The 27,808-nt window shown below is 37.5% G+C and overlaps 1 protein-coding gene across 3 annotated transcripts in view; it reads right to left on the bottom strand.

The window, feature by feature from the left end:
• Positions 1-27,808, bottom strand: part of LOC120514913 (dihydropyrimidine dehydrogenase [NADP(+)]-like) — a 1,294,590-nt gene that overhangs the window by 116,906 nt on the left and 1,149,876 nt on the right. For all 3 annotated transcript variants that reach the window (XM_039735551.1, XM_039735552.1, XM_039735553.1), the window contains one exon: positions 17,323-17,502. In XM_039735551.1, coding sequence (XP_039591485.1) covers positions 17,323-17,502 — 180 coding nt within the window. The remainder of the gene's footprint in view (positions 1-17,322; positions 17,503-27,808) is intronic.

The following is a 27,808-nucleotide window of genomic DNA, read 5'->3' as shown; positions in this document are numbered from 1 at the left end:
CTTGAAAGTATTTTGTTTCCATTGTTGTGCTTTAGTATGTGATTCTCTATTTATCTTAAATAATTTCAGTCATCTTTTAATTGCTTCTAAGTTTAAATGGAGAATAAAAATGTTACCAAATACATTAAGGAGTTTATCTCCAGTTTGTAGTGACTTTTTCACAATTCACAAGTTTGTTTGATCTATGAGAGTCTTTCTCTTTAACATAAATTAGGCAGAGTAACAAATCCCTGAGGTACTCTGCTGATGACTTCAGTCCACAGTCCACAGTCCTACTTTCTTATAAGGACTCTTAGTTTCCTATACAGTAATCCCTCCTCGATTGCGGGGGTTGCGTTCCAGAACCCCCCCGCAAAAGGTGAAAATTCGCAAAGTAGAAACCATATGTTTGTATGGTTATTTTTATATATTTTAAGCCCTTATAAACTCCCACACTGTTTATAAAGATTCTTCGCACAGTTATACAGTAAACCCTCGTTTATCGTGGTTAATCCGTTCCAGACCCTACCGCGATAAATGAATTTCCACGAAGTAGGATTCTTTATTTATAAATCTAATATTTTCACAGTTAGAGCATAGAAAACCTGTTTATCTTCTAAATATGTTTTTTTAACATTATTAGAGCCCTCTAGACATGAAAGAACACCATTTAGTCAAAAGTTTAAACTGTGCTCCATGACAAGACAGAGATGACAGTTCTTTCTCACAATTAAAAGAATGCAAACATATCTTCCTCTTCAAAAGAGTGCGCGTCAGGAGCAGAGAATGTCAGAGAGAAAGAGAGAGACAGAGAGAGAAAAGCAAACAATCAAAAATCAATACGAGCTGTTGGGCTTTTAAGTATGCAAATCACTGTGATAAAGCGGCTGCAAGAAAAAGGGAGCAATGTGAAGGTAGTCTTTCAGCATTTTTGAGAGGAGCGTCCGTATCCTCTGTGCAAACAGCCCCTCTGCTCATACCCCCTCCATCAGGAGCAGAGAATGTCAGAGAGAGTGAGAGAGACAGAGAAAAGCAAACAATCAAAAATTAAAACGTGCTGCTAGAGCTTTTAAGTGTGCGAAGCACCACACGGGAAGCATATCATATATCATTGAGGAGTTTTATTTAATACTTAATACGTGCTCTGATTGGGTAGCTTCTCAGCCATCCGCCAATAGCGCCCCTTGTATGAAATCAACTGGGCAAACAAACTGAGGAAGTATGTACCATAAATTAAAAGACCCATTGTCTGCAGAAATCCACGAACCAGTGAAAAATCCATGATTTATATTCAGATATGCTTACATTAAAAATCCACGATGGAATGAAGCCGCAAAAGTCGAAGCATGATATAGCAAAGGATCACTGTACATTATCCACGTTGGAATAATGTTTTAATGTTTTCCTCTGATGCATATGGTTTCAGTAAGACTTGATTACACTTCTTTGTAAAAAATATGATCAAAATTTTTTAAAGGTCTAAAAATAATAAAAATGCTCTGTTCTCTCTGTCTCTCTTTCTCTCTCTATATATATACACACTTGCATATCTCTCTATTATAAAAGGAAATCCTGAGACAAGACTTTCTCTGAGATAATTTCAACTTACGCGAGAGATAATTTCAGGTCCCACGAGACAAGACTTTTTGCCAAGAGATTTTGACAAGTCCCTCCCTCCTCTCAAACATTTACAATGACGCCCACGGTCCACTCACCTCTCATTCGTGTTAATGCTATTGTCACACACAGTTCTTGCGCTCTCAGGTCCAAGCAGTGTTAGAAATAAAAGACAAAGAGTAGAAGACCAAGTAGAATGTCGTAAAGAGGTTCAAAAAAGTTGGCACGATACACATGCAGAGCAGGTTAGAGATTATGAAAGTACTAAAATTAGAAAGTCTCAAAAAACTGAGAGTACAGATTGCATTAGCGCTAACAAACAGAAATTATTACTCTGTGAAATAACGGAACAGCGAAAAGAGATTGAATATATAGACATAGATGATGTGACAGAAGTATGTAGATATTGTTCGGCTTTAAACTTTAAGTCGGAGACTTGTAAATCATCTAATTCATGTTGCCATTCATTTTCGTTCCAATGAAGAGGCGTATCCACAACAATTAAAAGATTTGCTGTTTGGTAAAAGTGAAATCCACATACACGAGCGGAAGAGACGCGAAGTGGCTGGTGCGTAGCGCTGGCCGGGGGGTTGGTGAGGAAAGCGAGCAGGGGACAAAGCCCCCTAGTTGTATAAAAGGTTATCAGTGTATTAGTAAGAGTAGCTGTTAAGCAGCCTTTTGACACTGAACATGGAAAGCTGTCCCTGAATCTAGAGATGCAAATTCTAATGATCCCGTACCTCTTGCTAGAAGGTAGGTGGAAGAAAACTGATTGTGCGGTCACATAGTTCATTTCTACGACAGTATGTTTTGAGTAGGTCTCGAATAGAAGGGAGATGTCTGTCAATAATATTCAATGCCAACTTCTCCACTCCCTGTAGTGCTTTGCGGTCATAAACTGAGCAGGTGCCATAATAAGGTGTTCTGGAGCAACTATGAATGAACTGGACTGTGTATCTCAAGAAGTTGTCATGCACATATGAAAAAATTTGAGCCTTCCACAGTGACTGGAGTGCCAGTCCTACCACCAACCCCCAAGTTTTTCTTGCAAGTTAGAGGACCACTTGCAGGGCCAGATGTAGTTTGATGTTACAGCCAGGACCCGAATGAGGCAAATTATCTGCATTGTGAGGGAGCTTTAGTTACGGTACGATGGCCATGAGGCGCAATTCCCCAAGGGTGATCCAGCTTGTAGGATCTGGCAGCTGTTTTGTTGTGTGATGAGGGTGGCAACGCGCTGTATCAGTGCACGCTCCCGATCCTGACCTGTGTTTACTTATTAGTTATTATTAGTGATGGTGACGCCAATAAATACTGTACAAGCTGATGACTTTTACTTATTTGTTTATATACTGTCACACACGTGTGCATGGGAGGCAGCTAAAGGGCTTGAGTGTCGGCGGTTCTGAGGCATGCTGGGATGTGGCAGAGTGCACTGACTCTTTTTCTCCCTTTCCTGTAGGCCATTCCCGGGAGATTCCACCTGGCTCTCTTGACGTCACTTCCGGGACTGAGCCAATGGAAGCAGACCTTACCGGCTCCGGCCCCTGTGATGTCACGCCCGGGCTCGAACCAATGATTGAAGAACATGGGCCTGATCCTTACTTCCTGTCTTCCCCTTTAAAAGCCTACTCTTTTACCCTTTTCCCTCAGTCTTGTTCTGGACTCAGTTGTATGCACTTCAGTGCTGATTATTTGATGAAAACAACTTTTGCAGCCAGGATACCATATTATACGGGTGGCTGCCCCAAACCTTTATCTGTTTATGTCTCGTTTTTGTGACAATACGCTGACATACTTCCTCTCCTGCTGGTGACTTATAGGCCCTGCTACATTCAAATTTTTAACACAGAAATAAAAAAACCCTCGTGTTGGGTGCCACTAAATTTCCTTTTCCAAATGTATAATTTGGAGTCCACATCTGTAATCTCGTTATTCTCTAAGCCATCCTTGTATTTGCTACACATGAAGTAGTTAATCTATTGGGCAACGGAGTCATCCCTTTAGCCCAAGAGTCTTTTTATATTCTTGACTGAACACCTCACTTCTAAACAGTGCATCTCTTTCAAGTGGTTTACATTAAGTAGATTGCATTTCTGATGGACTGCTCACCGAACCTGTTATATTGCCTCCTACCTTTCTACACCCATTTCTGCAATTTCTCAGGTATTTTCCAGCTTTTTCTGCGTCTTAAAAGTGCCTGCCTCTAACTGATACACATACCTTATTAGTATAACCTATTGCATGCGTCATTGAGTTGTGTCCAACCAAGCCATTTGTTGGCCAGCAAGCTTCTTAGATTTAAATGGGATAAAGCTCCAAAAGCAGGATAAATATTTAATTACATCTAAAAGAAGAGGAGACTGGAATCACACCAGGGTGTTTGCATGAGTAGCTTTCATATTTTTAAGGTAGTGTAGTCAACAACAGCAATTGAAAATTCCTAATATCTTTGGGTGTGTGTGAAAGCTGTATCTGGAACTATATATGGCACTGATTTAGGGTGGCCAGTTTAATATAACATTATAGGTAAGATGATCTTAAGGATCAACTCCAATCACCTCAACACAATGTCGTTACCTGAGAAAAAAAAAAAACCTGTACCTGTACATTGAAATAGCATTCTCCAAAATCTTATTTTCTAAATTAAATTGGTGCAGCTAAGTGCTTTATTGTTAGGGGCTCCATTGTTGACCTCCAGTAGCCCACCCTGAATCAGTCCATTCTGCTCTTTCTGGATCAGACTCGCCTAGTCTTTTATGCCTCATTTTTGGATCAATACTTACACAATTACTTTATTGGTGGCCACAGAGCGCTGTGAGGAACATGTAGTGTACAAACTGGCAGGTCTCGCGATCAATATAATTATTTGTAATTTAAGTTGGCCTCAGCCCAAACTCTTGGGGGTGTCAAATGCCTGACAGAGTCTATCTGGCTCGTTTACTCTTTCCCACTAAGATAGTTGAGAAGCTGTTTTGCTTTTGTCGCAAAATGTCAATGATAACATATATTACAAGCTGCTGCATGCCTAAACTTTCTAGCACTGGCTAACCAAGCTTGAAATAGCAAAGACTGCACATACACGCTTCCACCAATACTCTTACATTTGTCTGAGATTTCTAGTCAATAGGAGTGAGTTCATCCACAGCTGACTGAAACCAGATATTTTAACAGAATTGCCATTAGCATAAAATAACAGCTTCTGTCTTCTGTAATAAATTGTATATCACACATTTTGGCAGTTATTAAAGAATGAAATATAGCCTGTATAACTGCCTCAGTGAAAAAGGTCAAAGATTCCCACATACTAAGTTTTTTGCCAGTGTTCATATACTGTAATACCGAAAAAGAGGAGCACAGCAGATAGCAGAGGACTTCAGCTGCACAGTTCTGCACTATTTGTGTGTCAGCTCCCCGCTTGACTTTAATCACTAGTCAGTCTTAAGGCTCCGACTGACAAAGTCAGCCTGGCCCATATAAAGCTTTCATTTGGTAGTGTGCCTGCCAAGTTTGATATTGGTACAACAGTGAACCAAACAGCTATTTATGAGCCATAATTCCAGGCCTGGATGCCTCCTGGGGAATAGATTCTTCAACTAGCTTGGCAAGAGTGGCAGGGAAATATTTTTGTTAATAGCAGTGCGGGCCAAGGATCTGGAATTTAAAGCCGCTTCATCCCCTTATGCAGTGTTAAGTCATAGAAGATTAGTATAGCAAGCAAAAGTCAGCTGGGTGTGCATCCAATACTGAGAAAATATTAAACTGCAACAGTAGCACATTGCAAATGCTTGCAGCAGGCTTCCTTTGGCTGGTCTGTTATTTACCAGTGTGTTTTGCAATTTTTTTTATTCTTCTGTGTTCTGAAATTACTTATTCTATTAAAGGTTCACAGAGTGCTTGAGTTTATTGCTGCAATAAAATCAGGTTGAAGTCAATAACCAAACCTGGATGGGACACCGATCTATTGTAACGAATATTCATTAAAACTAATGTGCACATCTTTGGGGTAGGAAAGGAAACTAATGACAAACATGTGGAAAATGCTTAAAATACACACGGGTTGTGTTCAGGCCATGACTGTGAACATATCACTATTCCACCTTTTCACAAAGCTAATAATTCATCTCTATAAGGTTTAGGGACCAGTTGCTGTGTAATCTCGTATGAATGCAATCCAATGCAATAACGTTTTTATAACTGTTCAAGTCCAGGACTGACTTTCCATACTGAACAATGCAGTGCAAAGTGTCACTGCTTCCTCCTGGGATGATCTGAATATCTTTGGAAGAGGAGCAAAAACATCAGCATTCTGATATTCTGGCCTCTGATCATCAATAATCAGATATAATTTCTCACTTGTGATTGTGCTAAACGAGCTCTGTCAACATCACTGATCATTATCTAAAATTTTCTTTGTCTAGTTTTAGGTGAACCAAAACTTATCTTATTTGGAATTCATTCTGCAATTTCGAAAAGGATATCATTTCAATGTGGCACCTTCTCTCACTCTGACTAACAAGGAAACATGGGTTTTGGACTTCACAAATAGAAGAGAAACTTATCTGTCTGGTATCTATTATTTTAACTACCACAACAGAATGGAAAAAATGAAAAATAAAAAAAAGTCAGAGATTCCAACTGCACTTGCTATACTTGATAACCCTTCGAACAGCCTCGGTTCAATCAGGTAGCATATTATCAGCTGTTATAAATATGGGGAAAGCAAAACTAGATTTGACATGCTCAGTGATTTTCAATAGTGTGAATTACATGGTCCGACAATGAGATCAGGTTGCCTAATGCGACATCAACTTAAGTTGATTACTGGAGTTTAAAATGAACTGTAGTAAAAGGAGTCTCATGTAGTAACATATTCATCCACCTACTGATATTATGAACAGGCATGACTTTTCTTTAAGGTTAAATACTGCAAGATATTTGAGTAATTGATCATTAAACCTTAAATTGATCTCTGGCATGTGTCTTACTTGTGGGTAATGTGGGTGTCCAAAATCAAACCCCTTTATCTTAATCTGACATACCACACAACTAGAACTTACATAACGTGCCACTGGCTTTACTTTAATGAACAATAACAATGCATATTTTGTTGCGCCACTGGAAGAACTACAGGTTTTCAGTCTTCTTGTTGTTGAAAGTGTTTTGTTTTACTGTTGTGATGGACAGCACATATGGGCTGGCATCCCTGCTGAGATTCATGGCAGTTCCTTATCTGGCCAGGAGGCCAATATAATGCAGGGATCAGGAGAGGCTCCCTCTCAAGGCTGTATATGCTCCCCTGACCCACTAGCTGGCAGCATCCCTGGGCATCAATACCTATTTGTATACCCGCAGGGAATGCCGGAAATTGTACTTCTGGGTCTTCAATAAAAGAAACTGCAATGCCTTGTCCAGGTGAGATGGAGCTCGGAGAGGAGATAGGCAACACTTGCCTGGGAGGACAAGTGAAAGAGAACAACAAAGAATCGTGCTTGGAATCACTGTTTTGAGGTATTTTGTTTAAATTATAAACCCTTTGTTTTATACTCAGGACTTGGCTAAGCATTCATGATTGGGGCTTGGTGATCTTTTGATCTGTTGATTTTTCTATTCTTCCTTTCTCGACATATTTGGGCACAGCATGGATGTATCTTTCTTTACATGACTCCCTTTCCAAACTAGCAATGGTGCACTGATTTTCCACTTGCCTTTTTTACAATATATTTCTTTGTTTTATAAAGGTAGTGATCATGTTAATGCACAGAGGCATACAGGATAGAGTTTCAGGACCTAGGCCGGTGGTGGCTTAACCTCTTTCAGGAAGAACTCAGTGGTTACATGCTTCTTTTCCAACCAATTCCTTAATTAGAGATGGTTATCTGAAGTTCACAATTTGCCATTTCACTAAACAACAGTTTGCAGATGTGCACTCTTCCTGTTATTGTTCTGTACCAAAAATGGTCAACTGTGATTATTTGTCTTTTCTGGGAATATCAAAGAAATGTTTAAATGTACCCAGATGGATGTACAGTAATCCCTCCTCGATTGCGGGGGTTGCGTTCCAGAACCCCCCGCGATAGGTGAAAATCCGCGAAGTAGAAACCATGTTTGTATGATTATTTTTATATATTTTAAGCCCTTAGAAACTCTCCCACACTGTTTATAAATATTCTCCGCACAGTTATACAGTAAACCCTTGTTTATCGCGGTTAATCCGCTCCAGACAGATAAATGAATTTCCACGAAGTAGGATTCTTTATTTATAAATCTAATATTTTCGCAGTTAGAGCATAGAAAACCTGTTTACGACCTTCTCAATACGTTTTTTTAACATTATTAGAGCCCTCTAGACATGAAATAACACCCTTTAGTCAAAAGTTTAAACTGTGCTCCATGACAAGACAGAGATGACAGTTCTTTCTCACAATTAAAAGAATGCAAACATATCTTCCTCTTCAAAGTGCGCGTAAGGAGCGGAGAATGTCAGAGAGAGAGTAAAGTAAACAATGAAAAATCAATAGGGCTGTTGCACTTTTAAGTATGCAAGCACCGCGATAAAGCAGCGGCAATGACGGGATCAATGCGAAGGTAGCCTTTCAGCATTTTTTACAGGAGCGTCCGTATCTTCTAAGCAAACAGCCTCTGTGCAAAAAGTCCCTCTGCTCACATCTCCTCCGTCAAGCGCAGAGAACGTCAGAGAGAGAGAGAGAGCGCGAGATTAAAGCAAACAATCAAAAAATCAATAAGTGTGCTTTTGGACGCACCTCGATAAAGCGGCATTTCTTAGAGGAGCGTCCGTATCCACTAGGCAAACAGCTTCTGTGCAAACAGCTTCTGTGCAAGCAGCACCTCTGCTCACACCCCCTCCGTCAGGCGCAGAGAATGTCAGAGAGGTGAGATAGAGGCAGAGACAAGCAAACAATCGAGCACCGCGCAGGAGGCATATCTTATAGCATTGAGGAGTTTTAGTTAATATGTAATACGTGTTCTGATTGGGTAGCTTCTAAGCCATCCACCAATAGCGTCCATTGTATGAAATCAACTAGGCAAACAAACTGAGGAAGCGTGTACCATAAATGAAAAGACCCATTGTCCGCAGAAATCCGCGAATCAGCGAAAATCCGCAATATACATTTACATATGCTTACATATAAAATCCGTGATAGAGCAAAACCGCAAAAGTCAAAGCGCGATACAGCAAGGGATCACTGTAATTTTTTGACCTTTTTTGTTCCATTTATTTTTATAAGCAGTACTGTATATCAAAATATTTACATGAGTACAAATGGTTTAGTTATAGGAAGCTTATTTATTAATCAAATGCAAGTTAAAAAAACAAACAAAATAATGTACTATTATTTTATTATTATTATTATTAACTATCAAATAATTATTATTATTAACTAACAAATTGCAAAATAGAAAGCAAAAAAAAACGTATCAACTAAAATGACTCTTGCACCCATAACACTTTTTGAATTTAAAAGACACAGTAAAGCAACATTTTTATTACTTTCTCCTATTGTAGGCAGACAGATGGGTCAAATCATCTAGTTAACTGAAATGTTAAATAAGCAATACAGACTGACATGAAAATAAGAACACTAATATAGCATAATAACCTGAAAAATCACAACAATGAATTACATTAAGTGGATCTGAGATTATTATGTTATTTTCAAAATTTGATTTTCAGCGATGCGATGAAAGAACAGGTCTTTCTGAGGATTACAGGTTAGGAAACTCATCCACAGAATGCTCGAAATCCAAAATCAGAAGCCAAGTTTAAAGCCAAAGATATGCAGTAAATGTTTACCCAAAAATGGACACATAAAGAGCAACATTCTCAGGACTAGAAATGCACCAAAATCAGTCTAACACACCTAAAACTAGAACCTTCTCAAATTCTTAGTTACTTTTCTGCCACTTTGGAAAAAAGACAGCAAAAGGACAAAGAAATGACAGAAAATCGTTATCTAAGTACTAAACAAAAAGTCAAAACAAAAAGCAATGAGAAAACACCAAGTACACTTGTAAAACTGTTTTGATTTATCCAGACAAAATTGGACATTGCAACCAGCATGTCACCGGCCTTTAAATAGTGATGAAATAATGACGTCATGCATCACAAATTCTGAAAGTCGTGTGACAGCAATTGATGTCACTACCAACAAAGAACTCAGAACGAACATCAAAAGGCATCGATAATTACCAAAAATGTAATAGTAAATGGAAGCATGGTACACCTTAAAATACGAGGGGTGTTCAATTATAAACAGGGAGTTTCATGCTCTGTTCTTATAAATAGTGCTAGGTAGACACGACTCATCGGACAAACGCATGCATCTATGAACTTGTCATTAGTAGTGCTAGCTGCTCTTTCCCCCCCTTCCTGTCTGTTGTAATCAACATGTCGGAGCAGGAAGTACACAGTAGTGGTGCGCAGAGCATTATTATTCAATTTTTGACAAATGAAGGAGTCATTCAATCTCAGATTTAATCGGGACTTAAAAATCAGTTTGGGGATGAATGTCTCTATCAGTCTAGAGCAGGGGTTCCCAAACTTTTCAGATCACGACCCCCAAAATAACTGTGCCAGTGACTCGTGACCCCCCACTATCCTCGGAAGTGGTTAAAATATACAAATGTTGCGCGCAACGGTGCACATGCGCCAATAGGCCTATCCAAACATAAGCATGACAACACGAAAGAACACAATGGTCTAACAACCATATAATTTTTTTTAATAGTAATTTACTCATTTGTTTATGGATGTCCTGTTTATGCACACTCCGGTGTCTTTCCATATCTGAGGACGATTGGCTTTCTGACGGTGGTGCTTCTCCGCTTTCCTCCGCTGGCCTATCTGTGTTGTCATTGGTCGATATTAACCAACGTTTCATTTCAATAAAAATAATATCCTAAGCATAAAGCGATGAAAATTACCTACACGTTACGTGCACATGTCGGAATGTTTAACATGGTGCTGTAAATTGATCTGCTGCAACTGACGCCATTGATGTGTCGTTAGACTGTCGTAATCACCTCAGGGGTCGCGATCGAACGGAAAGAAATTTGAAAGGCTGATGGCTTTTTAATTTGCATGTTTTTTTTTAAATGTAACTATTAACTACTAGTTTTTATCTTTTGTTAGTTATGGATACAATGTTATTTCTAAAAAATGTAATTAATTCATTTCTGAAAAGTTTAAAAAAAGTATTTGATTTCTTGGAAATCATCTTGCGACCCCTACTTTGGGAACCACTGGTCTAGAGCACAGGTGTCGAACTCCGGGCCTGGATGGCCACTGTGGCTGCAGGTTTTCATTCTTTTCTTAATCAGTGACCAGTTTACACTGCTAATTAACTTATTTTCCCTTCATTTTAATAGCCTTGCTTTTAAGGATTTAGTCCTTTGAATTTATTATTTTTTTTGTTAAATGAAATGAGAAATGAGATTTGAAGTGAGCCAACGAATGATAAGCTGAGTCTGGCCTCAAACTCCATTTCATTTCAACAGATGACCAACTAAATTTGGATTTCAAACTCAACCAATTTCACTCCAACCAATCTCTTAATTAGAAGCCGATTCTTGCTGATAACTAAACTCGTTATTTAATTTCATGGCTTGTTGCTGCTCTCATTCTGCCACAGTAGAACGCCATCAAGATGTTTTGGTGACCCGAGACATCAGCCTTAATGAGACCTTCACCTTTGTTTATTTTCAGATATTGTGTGATGGGCACAGGTGAGCTGATCATGTGGCGGCTTGTTTTGTGTCTCATTATTGTTTGGCTGCTAGTTAAGGAAAAAGAAACAACTAAGGGGCCAAGTTAATTAAAACTAAGGCAAAATAAATTAATTAGCAAGAAAAACTGGTCATTAATTAAGAAGATGGTTAGAATGAAAACCTGCAGCCACTGTGGCCCTGCTGGACTGGAGTTTGACATCCCTGGTTCTAGAGTGTATGATGGTGCAAGTCATTCAGAGAGGGACTATCATCTCTTCGGTCCACTTAAGAAATTTTTTGAAGGGAAGAAATTCAAGTCGAATGAGGAGGTCATTCATGCTGAACAAGAATGGGTCAACACGCAGTCAAAAGACTTCAACTCTTCTGGGATTTAGGAGCTTCCTGAGCACTGAAACAATTGTATTGCAGTGGCAGGAGACTACACAAAAAATAGTGTGTAAGTCGTTTCATTATATTCAATAAATAAAGTGTAGCTTATGAATTCCTGTTTATATTTGAATGCCCCTCGTATAATTTTAAAAATACTTTAACATGTTTAAAGTAGGGCGGCACGGTGGCACAGCTGCCTCACAGTTAGGAGACCCGGGTTCGCTTCCTGGGTCCTCCCTGCGTGGAGTTTGCATGTTCTCCCCGTGTCTGTGTGGGTTTCCTCCGGGCACTCCGGTTTCCTCCCACAGTCCAAAGACATGCAGGTTAGGTGGATTGGCAATTCTAAATTGGCCCTAGTGTGTGCTTGGTGTGTGGGTGTGTTTGTGTGTGTCCTGTGGTGGGTTGGCACCCTGCCCAGGATTGGTTCCTGCCTTGTGCTCTGTGTTGGCTGGGATTGGCTCCAGCTGACCCCCGTGACCCTGTGTTCAGATTCAGCAGGTTGGACAATGGATGGATGGATGTTTAAAGTAGAAACAAAGTGAAAAAGAACACATAATTCATATTCTACACATTCCAAAGTCACAATATTATAACAGGGTACAGCAACTGGGAGTATTTTTCTCTCATTTTGATTCCTAGATCACTAAATGTTTTTGTTCTTCCTATTAATCAGCATACTGTTTCACTACAAACATGAAGGGCTGAAAAGTGAGCTCTGTTTGCCACCTGCTTTTATAGAAAAAGGGCCCTAATGTATCACGTTGATGATGGTATAAAAATGTGACACTACTGCACACTTTGTGCTGACGTTGGTGACATTAGTAAGAACACCAAAATATTAACAAAATTTTAAAACAATTGGGGACAAATACTGTAAAAAACATCAAAACATTTTTGTATGAACAACAAATCCTGACAACAACTTACATTTTTTGGGAAGCATGGATTAGCAAAAAAGATTTAAAGTGTAGCTCTATTTTATGAAGAGTTACTAAGAGGGCATAAGGTCTTGCTTTAACCCTTTGTATGCCATCAAAAAAAAAGTCCATAACTCATTAATTGAGTGTGTCCAACTAGGTTACGTTCTTACTGGATAGGACTACACAGAGCTGCAATCAAGAAAAGCACTTGAGCTACTAACGTCCTTATCCATTATGCCTTTGCTAGAACCTTGAATAAATGATATTTTGAAAGCTTAGCCATGTTATTATGACACTGTCAATCAAGTGATGCATTTTTTTACTAATAGCACAGATGAAAAATTGTCTAGATCTAACTCATTTTGATTTATTTTATTGGATATATTTAACATTAAAAAAATACTGAATTTGGAAAGAAAATGAAACATAAAGACTGCTGTACACTGGAACTGCAGCAGCTTAGTGTACCTTCAAATGAAAAGCTAATAACTGATTCAGTAATAAAACATAAAATAAAATAATTTAATATATCTTATTGGTCTGAACGCAGTTAATTTTTTTTCTATATTTTTCTGTCTTGATGACCTCTTACAGTCATATCTAGTATAATGTGATGTTAATTTATTTACAGCCAATGTTTTACATGTACGAAATTGAAAATGTCAGAAAGGGCACAATCAGAAATGTCACATATGAAACCAAAGGAAAAAAAATCAAAATATCAACAATTTTGTAGTATGAATATAAAATCATCTGTCAGGTTTTGTACCAGTGTTGATGATTTTATATTCATACTACAAAATTTTTGATATTGTGGATATTTTGATTTTTTTTGTACACTGGTACTGTGAGTGCTGTGCAGAGTGGAGGCAGGACCTCGTGTTTTCCCAGTTGATTCTTGGGTTCGTTGGGGTGTGTTCTGCTCCTACTCTGTTCAATGCTTGTATGGACTGGGTGTTGGGCAAGGTCGTGGGGTCCAGTGGCTGTGGGGCACCTGTTGGTGAAAAAAGATCCATGGGTCTTGACTTTGCTGACGATACTGTGATCTTCACGGAGTCAATGGAGGCTCTGATTGGGGCACTCAAGAGACTGGGTGAGGAGTGTAAGTGTCTGGGCTTGTGAGTGTCCTGGATAAAAATCAAGATCCAGGCCTTTAATGACCTCTTGGGCACGGCCATCAGCAGTGTCTGTTTGCGGAAAGAATGTCAACCTTGTCGAGAGGTTTACTTACCTTGGCAGTGACATTCATGTCTCTAGTGACTCTTCCTATGAAGTCAGTAGATGGATTAGGAGAGCATGGGGGGTCACGAGGCCGCTGGAAAGAGGTGTGTGGCACTCCCAATATCTATGCAAAAGGACAAAGGTCCAAGTCTTTAGAGTTCTGGTGCTTCTTGATTTGCTATATGGTTGGGAGACACGGACGCTATCCAGTGACCTGAGATGAAGACTGGACTCCTTTGGTACTATGTCTCTCTGGAAAATCATTGGGTACCATTGGTTTGACTTTGTGTCAAAAGAGCGGTTGGTCATAGGGTCCCGAATGAGGCATATTACCTGCACTGTGAGCAAACGTCAGTTACGGCACTACGGCCATGTGTCGTGTTTCCCTGAGGGTGATCCGGTTTATAAGATCCTCATTGTTGGGGACCCGAGTGGCTGGACCAGGCCAGGGGGTCGCCCGCGTAACACCTGGCTGTGGCAGATAGAGGGTCATTTCCCGAGGGTGGGACTGGACCGCGTGTCTGCCTGGGGAGTTGCAAATCAGGATCCCGAGTTGTTTTATCGTGTAGTGGGTGTGGCAACGCACTGTACCAGTGCATGCTCCCCAACTTGACTTGACTTGTCAGGTTTTGGACCAGGGATGTTCTTTATCTCTAGAGGGAAGCATAGCAAATTGAGCTTAAGTAAAATTATTTTTGCCAAAGTGATTACTACTATGAAAGAATTTTACTTGGTGTTGAGAATAAGTATTATGTTATTAAAGTGATAAAATCCAATATTAAAATAAAATAAAGTGATGTTTTTCTGACCATAGTGCAAAACACTGTATATATATATATATATATCTGCTCTGCTGCATGAATATGATGACTATTGAGCAAACCAAGTATAAATGTGCAATCTAAGTGGCCATTCATGGAGCTCCTGAATTGAGATTTTTCAGCCAAGTACAGAAGTAATAAGCATGTGTTGCTGCTTTTTATGAAAAAATGACTTTGTTGTAATGTATTTTGCAGAAAAAAAACGACTTTGCTGTATTAGTTCTATAGGAAACTGGCCAGGACCAAAAAAAGAGTTAAGAAGAGGATTTTGTTAAAATGAAGCTTGTTCTAACAAAATTTGACTTGTATTTGAGAGAGTTCTCAATGAACAATTAAAATCTATGTTGAAGTCTGTTGAAATTGTTGGTTACAGTGGACCACAAGGAACAGCAGGTCATTTTTACACTTTGCCAACTTATTTTGTAGTGAGTTTGTTTTTACATTAATACATGTTTGTTCACTGTATGCATACAGTTTACAGTGCCACATTTTGCAAGTCACATTCCTCTTCAATCATTTCTAGATAAGTTAAGGGGCTTTATGCATTCCATACATTTATTTTTTATGTTTATAATTACAAAGATCATTTAACTTACCTGGCATGACTTTAAGCAGGACGAGAAGTGAGTTGGTATGGCAAAGGTTCACACAAGCCACTGATATGGCAATGAGTTTTTACTCGTGCATGCAGCTTTGCTGTTGTTTCAATAAACAATATTGAGAATCTGGTTTTGCCATCAGAAGTGGCTATTGGATGAGTAAAGGAGGAAAATATACAACATATACAAGCTGCATCTCTTAAGGAAAATTTGAAATAGTACAATATAATAATAATGAATGAATAATAATGAATTGCTTTGTTTTAAGATAGATGATTTAGGAAATTATCTGATAATTTTTTCCCCTCACATTTCAAACATTTGTGCAGTGTACTATACCAGAGATATCTCAACAAAAGTTGTCAGACATATTGTCATTTATAATAAATATTTCTAATTTCAACAGTCTTGGTCCACTGAGAGCCACGTTGTGTCATATAGGCAGACAGACATGATTCAAACAATTGCTATCAAAAGGCACTGCAATAAAAACTCATTTGATGATAGTGATCATGGTCGGATATACCATCAGGGTGACTTGGGTTTTCATTCTGGGACCCTGCTCAAAAAGGGATCTTAGTATATGCAGTAAAAAAATCCTAATAACAGAAAAAGTTCACATTTTCACTGACATTAGAGGCACTAACAGCAATCAGCCATCCAGAGCACACCTGTACCCGACTTTGATCCTTACAGCTATAAACCTGTCCAATCACACCGGAATAAAAAGCTGTTAAAAGAAAAATATGGCTCCTGTGTAGTTGATTTGGGTGGGGTATGATAAAAGCTGGTGTTCCATAAGTCACTTTTATAAGATTGTACATTTGATGTGGTACTGGACCACAGAAAAGAAAAAGTCCACATGGACAGTCATTCAAAATAAGAGCCCCATAGTGCGGCAAAAAGATACATTTAAAAAGAGATAGTATCGATTGGTATTGGATATGAACACTGCAGTTGAGAAATATGCGATACACTTGACAGAAAATCAGGAAAGGTTTAACATCACTGCTTCTAGCATCAATGAACAGTCCAATTCTGTGAAATAAAATGCACCAAACAATGGCAAATACATGGTTTTAAATTAAATGGTCTTTAATTTGATTTCGCACAAATATGGCAACCCAAAATGCTCAGTGACATATTACCCTTATGTTGTAAAATGGCCTAGTCCTTCCAATTATCTTTCATTGATGTTTGTTAAATGTCGGACATGTAGCTGTTCTCATCAATTCATTTCTTACATTCATTGTAATACCCAAACGAACAAAAAGAAAGATGGAGTTGACCCATCATAAAGTTTAGAATTTTTTTTCCATTTTAATCTCTGTACCCAACATATTGCCATATAGTAAGTATGTGGTGTTTTTTATGTGTGAGTATAAGCGTAGGCCTAGTGGGGTAGTGAGGTGAGATCAACGGGGCCTTTTGAGCCTCGGCCATGTGGGTCTTAATCTGATGTTGCTTAGTCATTACAGTAAGCATTCAGAAATGTGTCCACAGCACATTAATTTCCTTGAGTAAATAAAAACAAATAAGATTTTGTGCTGAAAATCTGTACAATAAAATAAAAAATATGTCTACTGAACTGCTTTGTAAAATAATGTCATGACCAGTGAACAAATTTCTTCAAGCTAAATTAACTTGTTGAAAACAAAACAACAATTAAATTCACATTGGTTTTTCAGTTTGTAAAAGTGTAGTATTTTATTGAAGTCTGAAATATGTGTAAGTTATTTCAGATTTCTTGAAGTAAGCTAAATAATCATAAGTACACATTTTTTTTGATAAGTCAATTAATCTTACAATAAGAAAAATAAGATTTAATGCCATGATATAAATATTTTTCACTTACTTCAATTTCATTTTTGCAGTGTTGGTGCAACTGTCATATAATACTCTGGTTATGAAACCAAACAATAAACCACTGTTAGATTATCACTTCTTTTTTATGGCACAAATCACATTTTCTGTAATGTTTACTTAAAAGACCTGGATGTACAGGCAGTGTAAACATTAATAAGTTTTTGAAATTTCAGGACTAACCTTTTCATTGAGCTCTTTCAGCTGTGGGACAGGTTTACCCTTCTGGTGCTGCATGGTTGGCGGGCTTTGTCCATCCCAGTCTTGAAGCTGTTTGATGGTCTGAAGGTAAAGAAGAGTTTTCAGCCCGGTGCAATAGTCCTCAATAACTGTGAAGTCCTGGTTCTGGATAGCACTGCAGACCTGGAAAGAACATTGAAAAGAAATTGAGCTGGAAGTGCACATTACAGTCTTTCAAATTCCAAGCTTGATGGAAAGAATTTTCATATGAGATTCTATTTTGTCTAAATTAGTCCTCAATTATACATAAAATAATAAGCATTTCCCTTAAGAAAAAATGTTATAAGAATCTTTGAATTAAATATGCATTAACTTTGACAAATCTAGAAAATTGCCTGCAAATTGATTGTTTGATCTAAAAGGTAATATCTGTGTCAGATAAGTCCTTTATATTAACATATATACTGTATATGCCTCTATTATAACTAACACATCTTGAGAGATAATAAAATGCATGTTAACCAAATATATGTGCCAATTCTGTCTTTTAACTTTAACTTTTAAAATATATTTTTAATGTTTAATGAGTCAGTGTGTAAGTAGTGTTTATATATTAAAGTATGTGTACATAAACGTACATTATATATTTTGGTATCTAAAAGATAAAATAATAATATACAAGGGGGAGCGAAGCCAAAGTTAGAAAATGGGATTTATTTGAAAATGGAGCAAACCTTAACAAAACTGATAATGGCATTTCTCAATGTAGTCTCCACCCTTCTCAATGCACTTGTGCCACCTGCATGGAAATGGCTGGATTCCAGCAGAATGAAAGGTTTTGTCTTGTCCTCACTACCACTCGTACACCCGAGTTATTGTCGAACACTACATGCTGAGGGTTACTAGAGTCACTAGTGCAAGTTACTCTGACTTGCTGGAGACCAATGTGAAGCCTGCAATTCAATCCAAGTGGTGGGGTCTGCTGTCTCAAGGAGTCCTTTTGCTGCAAGACAATTAACACAATGCCAAGAACACTAAGGCCTGTCTGGAGAAACTGAAGTTTGTGGTATCCTCCTTATTCACCAGATTTGGCACTGTGTGATTTCCACCTTTTTGGACCACTGAAAAAACACCTGGGTGGTTGTCGATTCAAGGCGACATGAAGAAAGCAGTGCACGAGTGGTTTCGAGGACAAGACAAAACCTTTTATACTGCTGGAATCCTGGCACTTTCAGGCAAGTGGCGCAAGTGCATTGAGAAGGGTGGAGACTACATTGAGAAATGACATTTTCAGTTTGTTAAGGTTCATTCCATTTTCTAATAAATCCCATTTTCTAACTTTAGCTTGACACCCCCCTCATACTAATATATAATAAAATAACAGTAATCAAAATAAAAATTGCTTGGCCTGTCAATAAGGATGTCATGGGGCTGATTACTCTAATGTAACACAATGTAATGGTGAATAATCATTTTATAATGTCTGCCATCAGCTTTGGTAAATATGTTTTTTATGTAAATGTAATTATTTGATAATGGCTATTAAAGATGTCAACTGTATTTTATTATATGTCAATTTCAATTAATATTTTTACTTCAGCCTTATTTTAAATTTTGTGATCATTGTATTCTAAATAAATACACAGAAATGAAGGTAGGAATAAAAATCCTCCTCAAAGATGGCATAATGCTGCCATCCCCCATATTCTTTGGTACTGAGGGCAGAGATAAATAAACAAATTAATCTGTTCATCATTTCACTCCTAACCTTTTTAAAAATTGTAGGTGAAAAGGAACAATCAGTGTAAGGGAAATAAGAGAATAAAATGAAATAATCTGAAATGAATTGGTACTGCAATCCTATTTAATGCTGAGCTCAAAATTGTTTGAAATTGATGTATATACTACATTTTAAAAGTCAGATGAGCCTATATATATATATATATATATATATATATATATATATATATATATATATATATATATATATATACATTGCGTGTTATGGTGTTTCTACGTGGTGTGACAGTAGGGAGTGGTGTTACTGTACACAGGAAAAGGTGACCTGGACATTAATGCTTTGTGGGAACAAGAGAATTATCAGGGGAAATTATTATTACTACTTACTAGAGAAGGTACTTGTTGAACATTTGCTCTCTGTTGTCCTACATGTACCTTCAGCACCTTTCCTCTGTACTCGCTTGTGTGTGAATGTCTTTTCACTGGCACCTTGTCTCTTGAGCATGTCTCCATAAAGCCTGCTTCTCATACTCTTGTCATTATTATTCAGGCGGAGTTCTCACCTCCTGTCTTTTTTCATACTTGGCCATTTTTTAAATCAACTCTCTCAGCTTGTTTCATATTCCTTTACCCCTCCTCATGTATCTCACTTCCTCTTTTGTCACATCGCCAAAGCCAAAGTGACCAGTCTGAGTGCTGTGAGGTACTGGACACACAGAACCTTAGTACTTCCTTATACACTGTACTAGATAAGATTATTTGACTGACATCTTTATCCAGTGCAACTTCACAACATTTGAAAAATACAACTGGTTACATTTCTTTTGTTTCTTTTCATTTGGATCAGAAGCAGCTTAAGTGGCTTTCTTATGATCACACGGTGGGTGTCAGTAACGGGATGTGAACCCACAACCCCAGGGTTTGCAGTCCAAAGCCATAACCACTACAGCACACTGCCTGGAGAGGAGGTGGATGCGGCTCCACCTGAACAGAACTCCAGTTTAGATAACCTTCAGGATGCTTCAGGGCTATTTATTCTTGCTGTTTTTTTTTTGCTACTTTCACTTTCTTCCTATTGTTTTTGCCCCCATGTTAAATGAATAAAAAAATTACTTTGCAATTTTTTTTTATCTCCATCTAATGGAATTATTTGCTATGGGAGCACCTCCGTCCTTTATAGCGGTCATGTGAAGGACTGTCTCTGACTTAATAAGAACTTGGACTAGATGGATCAAATGAGGCTGATTGAACAAGGAATGCAAGCTAATTAACTGATTCAGAACCATCCGTGAATAATGGCCTAGATTACAATAATCATTAGACAATGCTAATGAACTGCAAATAACGGCCTTGATTCATCAGTATGTGTAGTGTCTCCTTAAGCCGACAAACCACAGAATTGAGGGCCTAGTCCAGAGAACCAAGAAAAAGATCCTGGGACTGGGGAAATGTCTTTTCTTTCTACATAACCATTGGAGCTGATTCCTGATATTGCCTTCGGTTATTGTCTTTCCCGAACCTCTTCCCAGCATACCTGTATATCTCGGGAGACTCTCTGTCTTCTCTATTTTGACAAATGCCATCTCTTTATGATAATGAAGAGTTTGATCACCATAGTGTCTCATCCAAATGCCAAATTTGTGTTTGGAAACATACCTCTCTAAAAGAATAAGTAATTACTATTTTTGTTAAAGTGGACTCTGAGGGATAAGCATTTTATTCCTGTTGTGGATCATTGCCAGCTTAGTCATATTGCACTTTTGAGTGGTTTCCATTTTTTGTGCAATTTTTGTTTTGTATTTTTCTGAAACAGCGACTTCTTATTGAATCTCTCTTCAAAAAAGACTTAGGGTTAAGAGTGACGCAGCTTATTAGGCAGATTTCTTAATCGCTTAATAATAAAAAGGAGTTTATTTACTCAATGAAAACTCAGTCTACTTGGCTTTGCTACTTTTGTTTTTTTTTCCTGGTGTTTAAACTATTACATTAGCAAACAAGTTACAGCATAGCTGAGAAGTTATTTAGCAGGGGAACAGTTAGAATAAATGGTGTTCACTGTGCTTTTATGTTGATTTTTAACAGTCAAAATCAACAGGACAATGTTATATAAAAAAGTCAACTTTTAAAACTCTGGTTTTCCTCTCACACCCCAAAGGCCTATGTGTTGGGATGGCCGGCAGCTTAAATTGCCCAAATATCAGTAGAGTACGAGTTTAGTGCATTAATAAGGCCTGCCATAGACTTGTGTCCCATTCAGGCTTTTTTTTTGCCCGCACCCTGATGCTGAAGGTCCCACTACGACGCTGTACGTCAGGCTCAGAAGTAGTGGCCGGACAAACACACAGACCACAAGAAGAGAACTGTAAGCGGAAGTGTTCTGTCTTCTCTGTCTGACTCTGAGCTACAACAGTAATTATTCTAAAATCGCTGTCAAAGTCCAGACCTGAATCACATACAAGTGTCGGGCAGGTCACAAAACATGTTTGTTCAGCAAGGGAAAGGTGCTCTATAAATAAAATGCATTATTATTGTCATGTCAGGCAAAAACATTACAGTGTTTCTGAAACAAAGAAGTGTCAAGGAATAGTAGGACATAATTCTTTCACAGCCAGCAGAGATGACATACAATTTGAGAAAGTTACAAAAAGGGCTGTGTCTAAAAAGAACAAATAGGCAGAGGTTATTTCTAAGCTGAAAAACATAAAGAAGGTCAGAAACAAAATATGTTGGTGTGCTGAAGGCTCAACAGATAAAAAGGTGCATATCTAAAGTCATCTGCATGTTTTTTGTTGTGAAGTCAATCTCCTCTTATTTACTGTGTTTAGTTTCCATTATTACAAGAAAAGGTGATGAAATCAGCCAATAGATGGCAAAAATTACTGTTTTCATATTAATTAAGAGAAATATAAAGCAGATATCAAAGGGGCTGCTATTTATAGATTTTTTAATAATATTTCTAGTATTGTATAAAGTTTTAATAAATACATTTTAAAACTATGGAAATATTCTGAACATTAGAAATGGTCAAATTCTTTAGTTACGTAAATTTAGATACCTAAACTTTAATTAGCAGGATTCTAACCAGCAACCGAAAGTAAGGTCCAGATGAATAAAAATAAAGTGAAGAGAATAAACTCAAATGCTAAAATTAGTACAAAGCACGAGTCCAATGGGTGATGCACAAGTGTCCAAAAACAAAACTACCACTAGTTTTACTGTAATTCCATTTAAAAAGCAAATGTCAATAATGTTACTCATTTTTGTATTTTTGTATATATCGTAGTAAAATAATATTGAATAAAGTTTTATTAAATTTACAATAAATCCTTTGTAATAATAAAATATGTATTTATACTTACTAATCGATATATATATACACAGTTGCAAAAGAAACATTTTAGCTGCATAAAATGACATTTTCATAAAAAAGCAGTTTTTGAACAAATCATTAGAAAATGCAGCCTTTTGTTATTACCATCAAGCACACTTCTACAAATGCTGCAAAGCATAACATTGAACTTCTGAAATTTGAATGTACTGCAATCATCCAGGCTGAAAATGTTTTTCTGTTTTTTCATTACTAGTAGCTCTGACAATTAAGACTTGATGTTGGCAGTGCATGTGATGACAAGCAAGTGTCCCCTGAATTTATATCAGTGAAAATATAATATAATGGGCTGTTTCTTATTACGACATACACCGAAGAACTTTTATCAAAGAGTGTGTTCCTCAAACAAAGCAAGCTTCTTGGAAGTTTCTGATTTATAGAATACAATATTTTATCTTTTTATTCTTGTGGAAGGACTTTTGTTTGAGAGCATCAATATTTTTTCTGCACATTGTAAGGTGTAAACTAGGATTATATAAATAGATTTCAAAAATATACCTTCCTGAAAGGAAGTGACAGTACACATGTTTTGCTCTAGTTAACTTTTGAAATGAATCCCATTAAACGTCACCCCGTTTAAAGCTGGGAAACACTATGACTACCCTTTTAAATATAAAGCTGCCAGAGTGGTGCTTCAGAGTGATGCCATACGGGAACCATTCCTGGTTCCCAAAAGACCCATCTGCAAGAATGTTCTAGAGAGAACTTTTATTTATTTAGATCAGTAACAGGCTCCATACAGTAAATAACCAGGAGCAGATGATGGCAGATTTGTTAAATACTAATGGCTCGTGATTATAAAAGAACTCTTACTGCACCCAGTAACACAGGCTAAGTCAGTTCATGTCCTGCTAGGTAGTCTACCATACATTAAAGATTTCAGGGTTTTTTTCTACATATTAAGACATTTTTCTAGCACAAAGAACCAACTTTATATGGAAAGAACCCCTCCCAGAATGACATGGTGCTTTGTCAAGCACATGTTCTACGAGGAACCACACAACCTAGTAAAGAACCATAAAGTGCCATTAAAGAACCATCATTTTTAAGAGTGTAGGACAACATTCTGTCACATCACTATCAGTAACTTGTGATAGTATTAATTATTCGGCAGATCCTTGTTTTCTGCAGTGTTTTTATGCACTTGCAGCCTAGTCTGTGCTCAGCCTTTGTATTTGAGGGTGAAACAGCACCTGCTGAATTAGGGAATGGCTTTTCATTGTGTTTTATCATTATTAACTTTATAAATGTTAAGGAAGAATTGTAATATACAAAATTTAGCAAAAATAAACAATCTTGCATTACCTTGTCTATTAGTCAATCAGTCATTTTCTAACCTTCTTTGCTCTGAACAGGGCCATGGTGGTGCTGGAGCTTATCCCAGCTAGCATAGGGTGCAAGGCAGAAACAAATCCTGGACAGACTAGTAGTCCATCACAGGGCAAACACAACGACACATGGGTCAATTTAATATCACCAGTCCACCTTACTTCCATGTCTTTGGATTATGGGAGAAAACCAGAGCACCCAGAAGAAACCCACACAGACACAGGGACAGACAACATACACACTCCATGCAAAGAGGACCTGGGATGTGAACCCTGGTCTGCTTACTACAAGGCAGCAGTCGTACTATTGTGCCACCGTTCCTGCCCCCTATCTATTAATTTTTTGTAATCACCTGCCAATATTTTTTGGGAGGTCCAGTTTCATTGAATATCAGTGGTTGAAAAAATATTTATTTATAAATGTATTAAAATTTTTTAAAAATATCAAAGTGTGTGTGTATAGGTATGTATTTATTTATTTACTTACTTAGTTACAGTATATACCTATGTATTTATTTATTTAAAGAGCTTCTGTAAAAAGCCAGCATTCCTCCAGGGACAAATAAAGTTCTATCTATCTATCTATGTGTCTATCTTAATTAAAATTGCAGAAGCTATAAAACCCTTAAATCCGTTAATGGTAGTTTAAACAAAAGTCATCTTTTTGCATTTTTCCTAACACATCCCCATTTACATTTAGGAACATTTCCTACTGCAAAAGCCATTAACTTCAACTAGAATCTGCTGAATATTTCCAATAGTACTTATTTTAAAAACACAACTTCTAAAATGTACTAGTAAGCAAAACCCAAGCTCAAGTATTCTTCACTGTCATCATTACATGGGCTCACATTTTACACAAATGTTTGGAGAACTGCTTGAGTACAAGCCACATTGCTCTTCATATTTGTAATTGTTCTCATTTTATTTTACCAATGTAGCTCTATCACAGAGTCAGTTAAAATAATGTATTTGCTGTTTTATTCAGGCAAACTTGGAAGTAACTCCGAATGAGGCAGCAGTTTACAGCAAAAACAGTCAATGGATCTTGATAGTGACTACAGTCATTAAATGATACTGCGTCAAATACAGTGCATGCCCAAGAGAGACGGGCAAAATCTTTCATCAGACATTTATGCTAAACCTGTCTCCTATAATATTGTGGGCAAAATATCCAAAGTAGACATGTTTTTAAAAAGCTACATTTTCAACTCGCATGCAGTAAGAAATTATTAAAAAGCCTTCAGCTCACCTGCCCATAATAGTAGCAGCATTTATTCTGAAAATTTAAAGAGATTGGCAGGAAGTTCAAAGCTAAGGCACTTTGAAAATGACCTTGGTGTGAATGGGCATCAACATTTCATCAAGAACAACTGCCCATCAACAGATATGTCTGCCCTTACTTATAATGCACAATACAGTTCTGAAGGTAAGTGTGCTGGGTTTCTGATGGTGCAGCAAAGCTGTCAGTATATGAAACTCACAGCCAGCATCAGTTTTACGTGGAGAAAGGAGAACACTGGAGATGGCACACTGCGGATGGAGCAGTCTCACTTGCAATGCAGCTCACTTGCAATGTTTTCCTGTATGCAGATACAAGAATAAACAGTCGGTTTTATTTGTGTTTATGCACATCTGTCATCAAACTATCTGTGTGAAAAATTATGTGTGATTGTGTTTGAATATAATTCAATAAATATGCCAGCATTTCAGTATAGCTGTATTCAAATCATATTTTTTTTTTCTCCTAAAAGGCTCCTCATTTATACTCAAGCACAATGTTGCCTCAGTCCTTCCATTTTCACAAAGAAAGCCTGCCATTTATTTTCACATTTACATACATTGTTGGGTCTGCAGTGTCTGTGAAAACTGTGAGTGAGACCATCATTTGCCAATGTGCTCTTCACTCACAGTGTGCTCCATTCACTATGTGCCACTTTGCATGCTGTCCCTTGCTAGTCATATTTCAGTGTGTGAAAAATATCCCAACACCATTTCAAGTGAGCTTGTAATTATTTTATACCTAACTGAAAAAACTGTAACTGTCTTCAGGTTTCTTTTTTTCTTCTTCACATGAAGTGAAACCATAAAACAGATTATAAGTATGACATTTTTTGTTGATTATTTTAGAGTTATCTGCTAAAGACAAACAGAATTTCACATCTAGGAAACAAAGTTCAGTAATGTTGATAATAGCAGCATGAGAGGATCTGTCAAAGAAAAATGAAATGCAAATGCAGCCAAGTGCAAAGTGGAGGAGAGAGACAGCAATTCGCACCTTGGTACCAATGGCATTGCTTGTGGTGGTAACAGGATTTTGTTTTGTGCAAAAAAAAAAAATGAAGAAAAAAATATATATCATGATTTCAGAATAAAAGTTCAGAGTTGTAAAAAGATGGGCATTTACAGTACATTAATTTAGGAAAAGTTAAGGAAGGACAGGAGAGTGACTTGCACACTGATGAAATGATAAAAGATTTTGAAACCCAATGCCAACTGGCTTTGGCTGCGGCTCGGGGTGTTAAAATTCATAGCACATGAACATGCTGGTGAAGATGCCAGCCCATTTTATTTGACTTTTTGCTCTCCATGATACTTTGCTGATGTTTACAGCATGAACAACAATTTTTTAGTGGAAGTAAACCTCCTGGTTTTCATATAGACTCTCCAGGTAATTTATCTATACTTTTCTGGGTAGAATTGATTTGCAAATAAAACAGAATTCTGGGAAACTTGACTTGGCACTTTTCAAGGCTGACATCTAGTGTAAGTCACAGAAATCTTATAACATGAAAAAAGTTTCTGTTTTAGTTACGTGTTCAACATTTCTTGCCTCACATTTCCTGCCATCCTACATTTACCCAGATGGTTGTACATATGGAGCACACATGACATGCAGGTGTTCCAAATAACAATATATCATTTACCCTATACAGTTCCAGGCACATCACACACTGATAAGCAGACTTGAGCTGGGAGAACTTCAGCTGTGTCTGTGGATGGGATAGAAGGCTGCTTGCTGCTTGTGCTGATTGACACATTTGCAAAACAAAGTTGCTGATGAAGAGATGCAAAGGAATTTAAGGTGGCCTGGCATTATGACTTTTTTCGTAGGCTCCTGGGATTCTAGTGTTAATATATTAATTATGAGGAATCCAAACAGTATGCCTTCATAGGAAATTACAGTATGTGGAATATTTAAAGTGAAACCTTGAAATTAATACACAAACTCAGTGGGGTAGCTAGGGGTTGGCGGAGGGGGCAGTCCGCCCTGGTCTGCACATTTTTGGGGGTGGCATTATTGGCCAAAAGGCTCTGTACAATTCATATGTAAGCAGCAGGGTTCAGAAAAATATTACTCATGAATGAAAAAAGTTAAATTCTCTGATTTTTATTCACAAATGCTTCAAAAACAATTTTCAGGCTGTCGTTCTGTGACAGCATCAGACACAGCAGTTGAAATTTATGAGGCAATAACAAAAATAAACATAAACATTACACCGATAAAAATTTCTAGGAAGACAAACAACTAATTTACAAGTTATAATTTCGTTTCATTATCAATCCGAATGAGTTCTTCCTCTGTGCAGAAAACATCCCCACCTATCACTTGTATACTACACTAGTTCTGGTTTTCGCAGCATAATTATATTAAACTAATAATCAGAATATGGCTTATCAGTGCATCTGTACTACAGTATATTCTTGTCTAGCTGATGCTTATAAATAATTACTGTATATGTGAAAAATTATTGATTTTTCTCTATATATGAATAAATCTATGAAAAATGTATCTTAATTTTTCTCTATACGTCATTTTAATTTTCTATTTAAATACATTAACATATTCAAATATGTTGGAGGGTAGCAAATTGAAGGACCGCTCTGCCCCAAGCGGCATGAACTCTAGCTACGCCACTGCACAAACTCCCCATTACTCTTAACAATAATGAAATCTAGTGATACTCAATAGACTACGGCCATTCCTCTGAATTGTTGGTAGCGTGGAAATCCGGAACAACAATTGATCAGC

The sequence above is a fragment of the Polypterus senegalus genome, chromosome 14, assembly GCF_016835505.1.
Source record: "Polypterus senegalus isolate Bchr_013 chromosome 14, ASM1683550v1, whole genome shotgun sequence".
NCBI classification, from domain to species: Eukaryota; Metazoa; Chordata; class Cladistia; order Polypteriformes; family Polypteridae; genus Polypterus; species Polypterus senegalus.
Note: the sequence above shows the minus strand (reverse complement) of the source record. Positions and strands in the feature narration are given on the sequence as shown.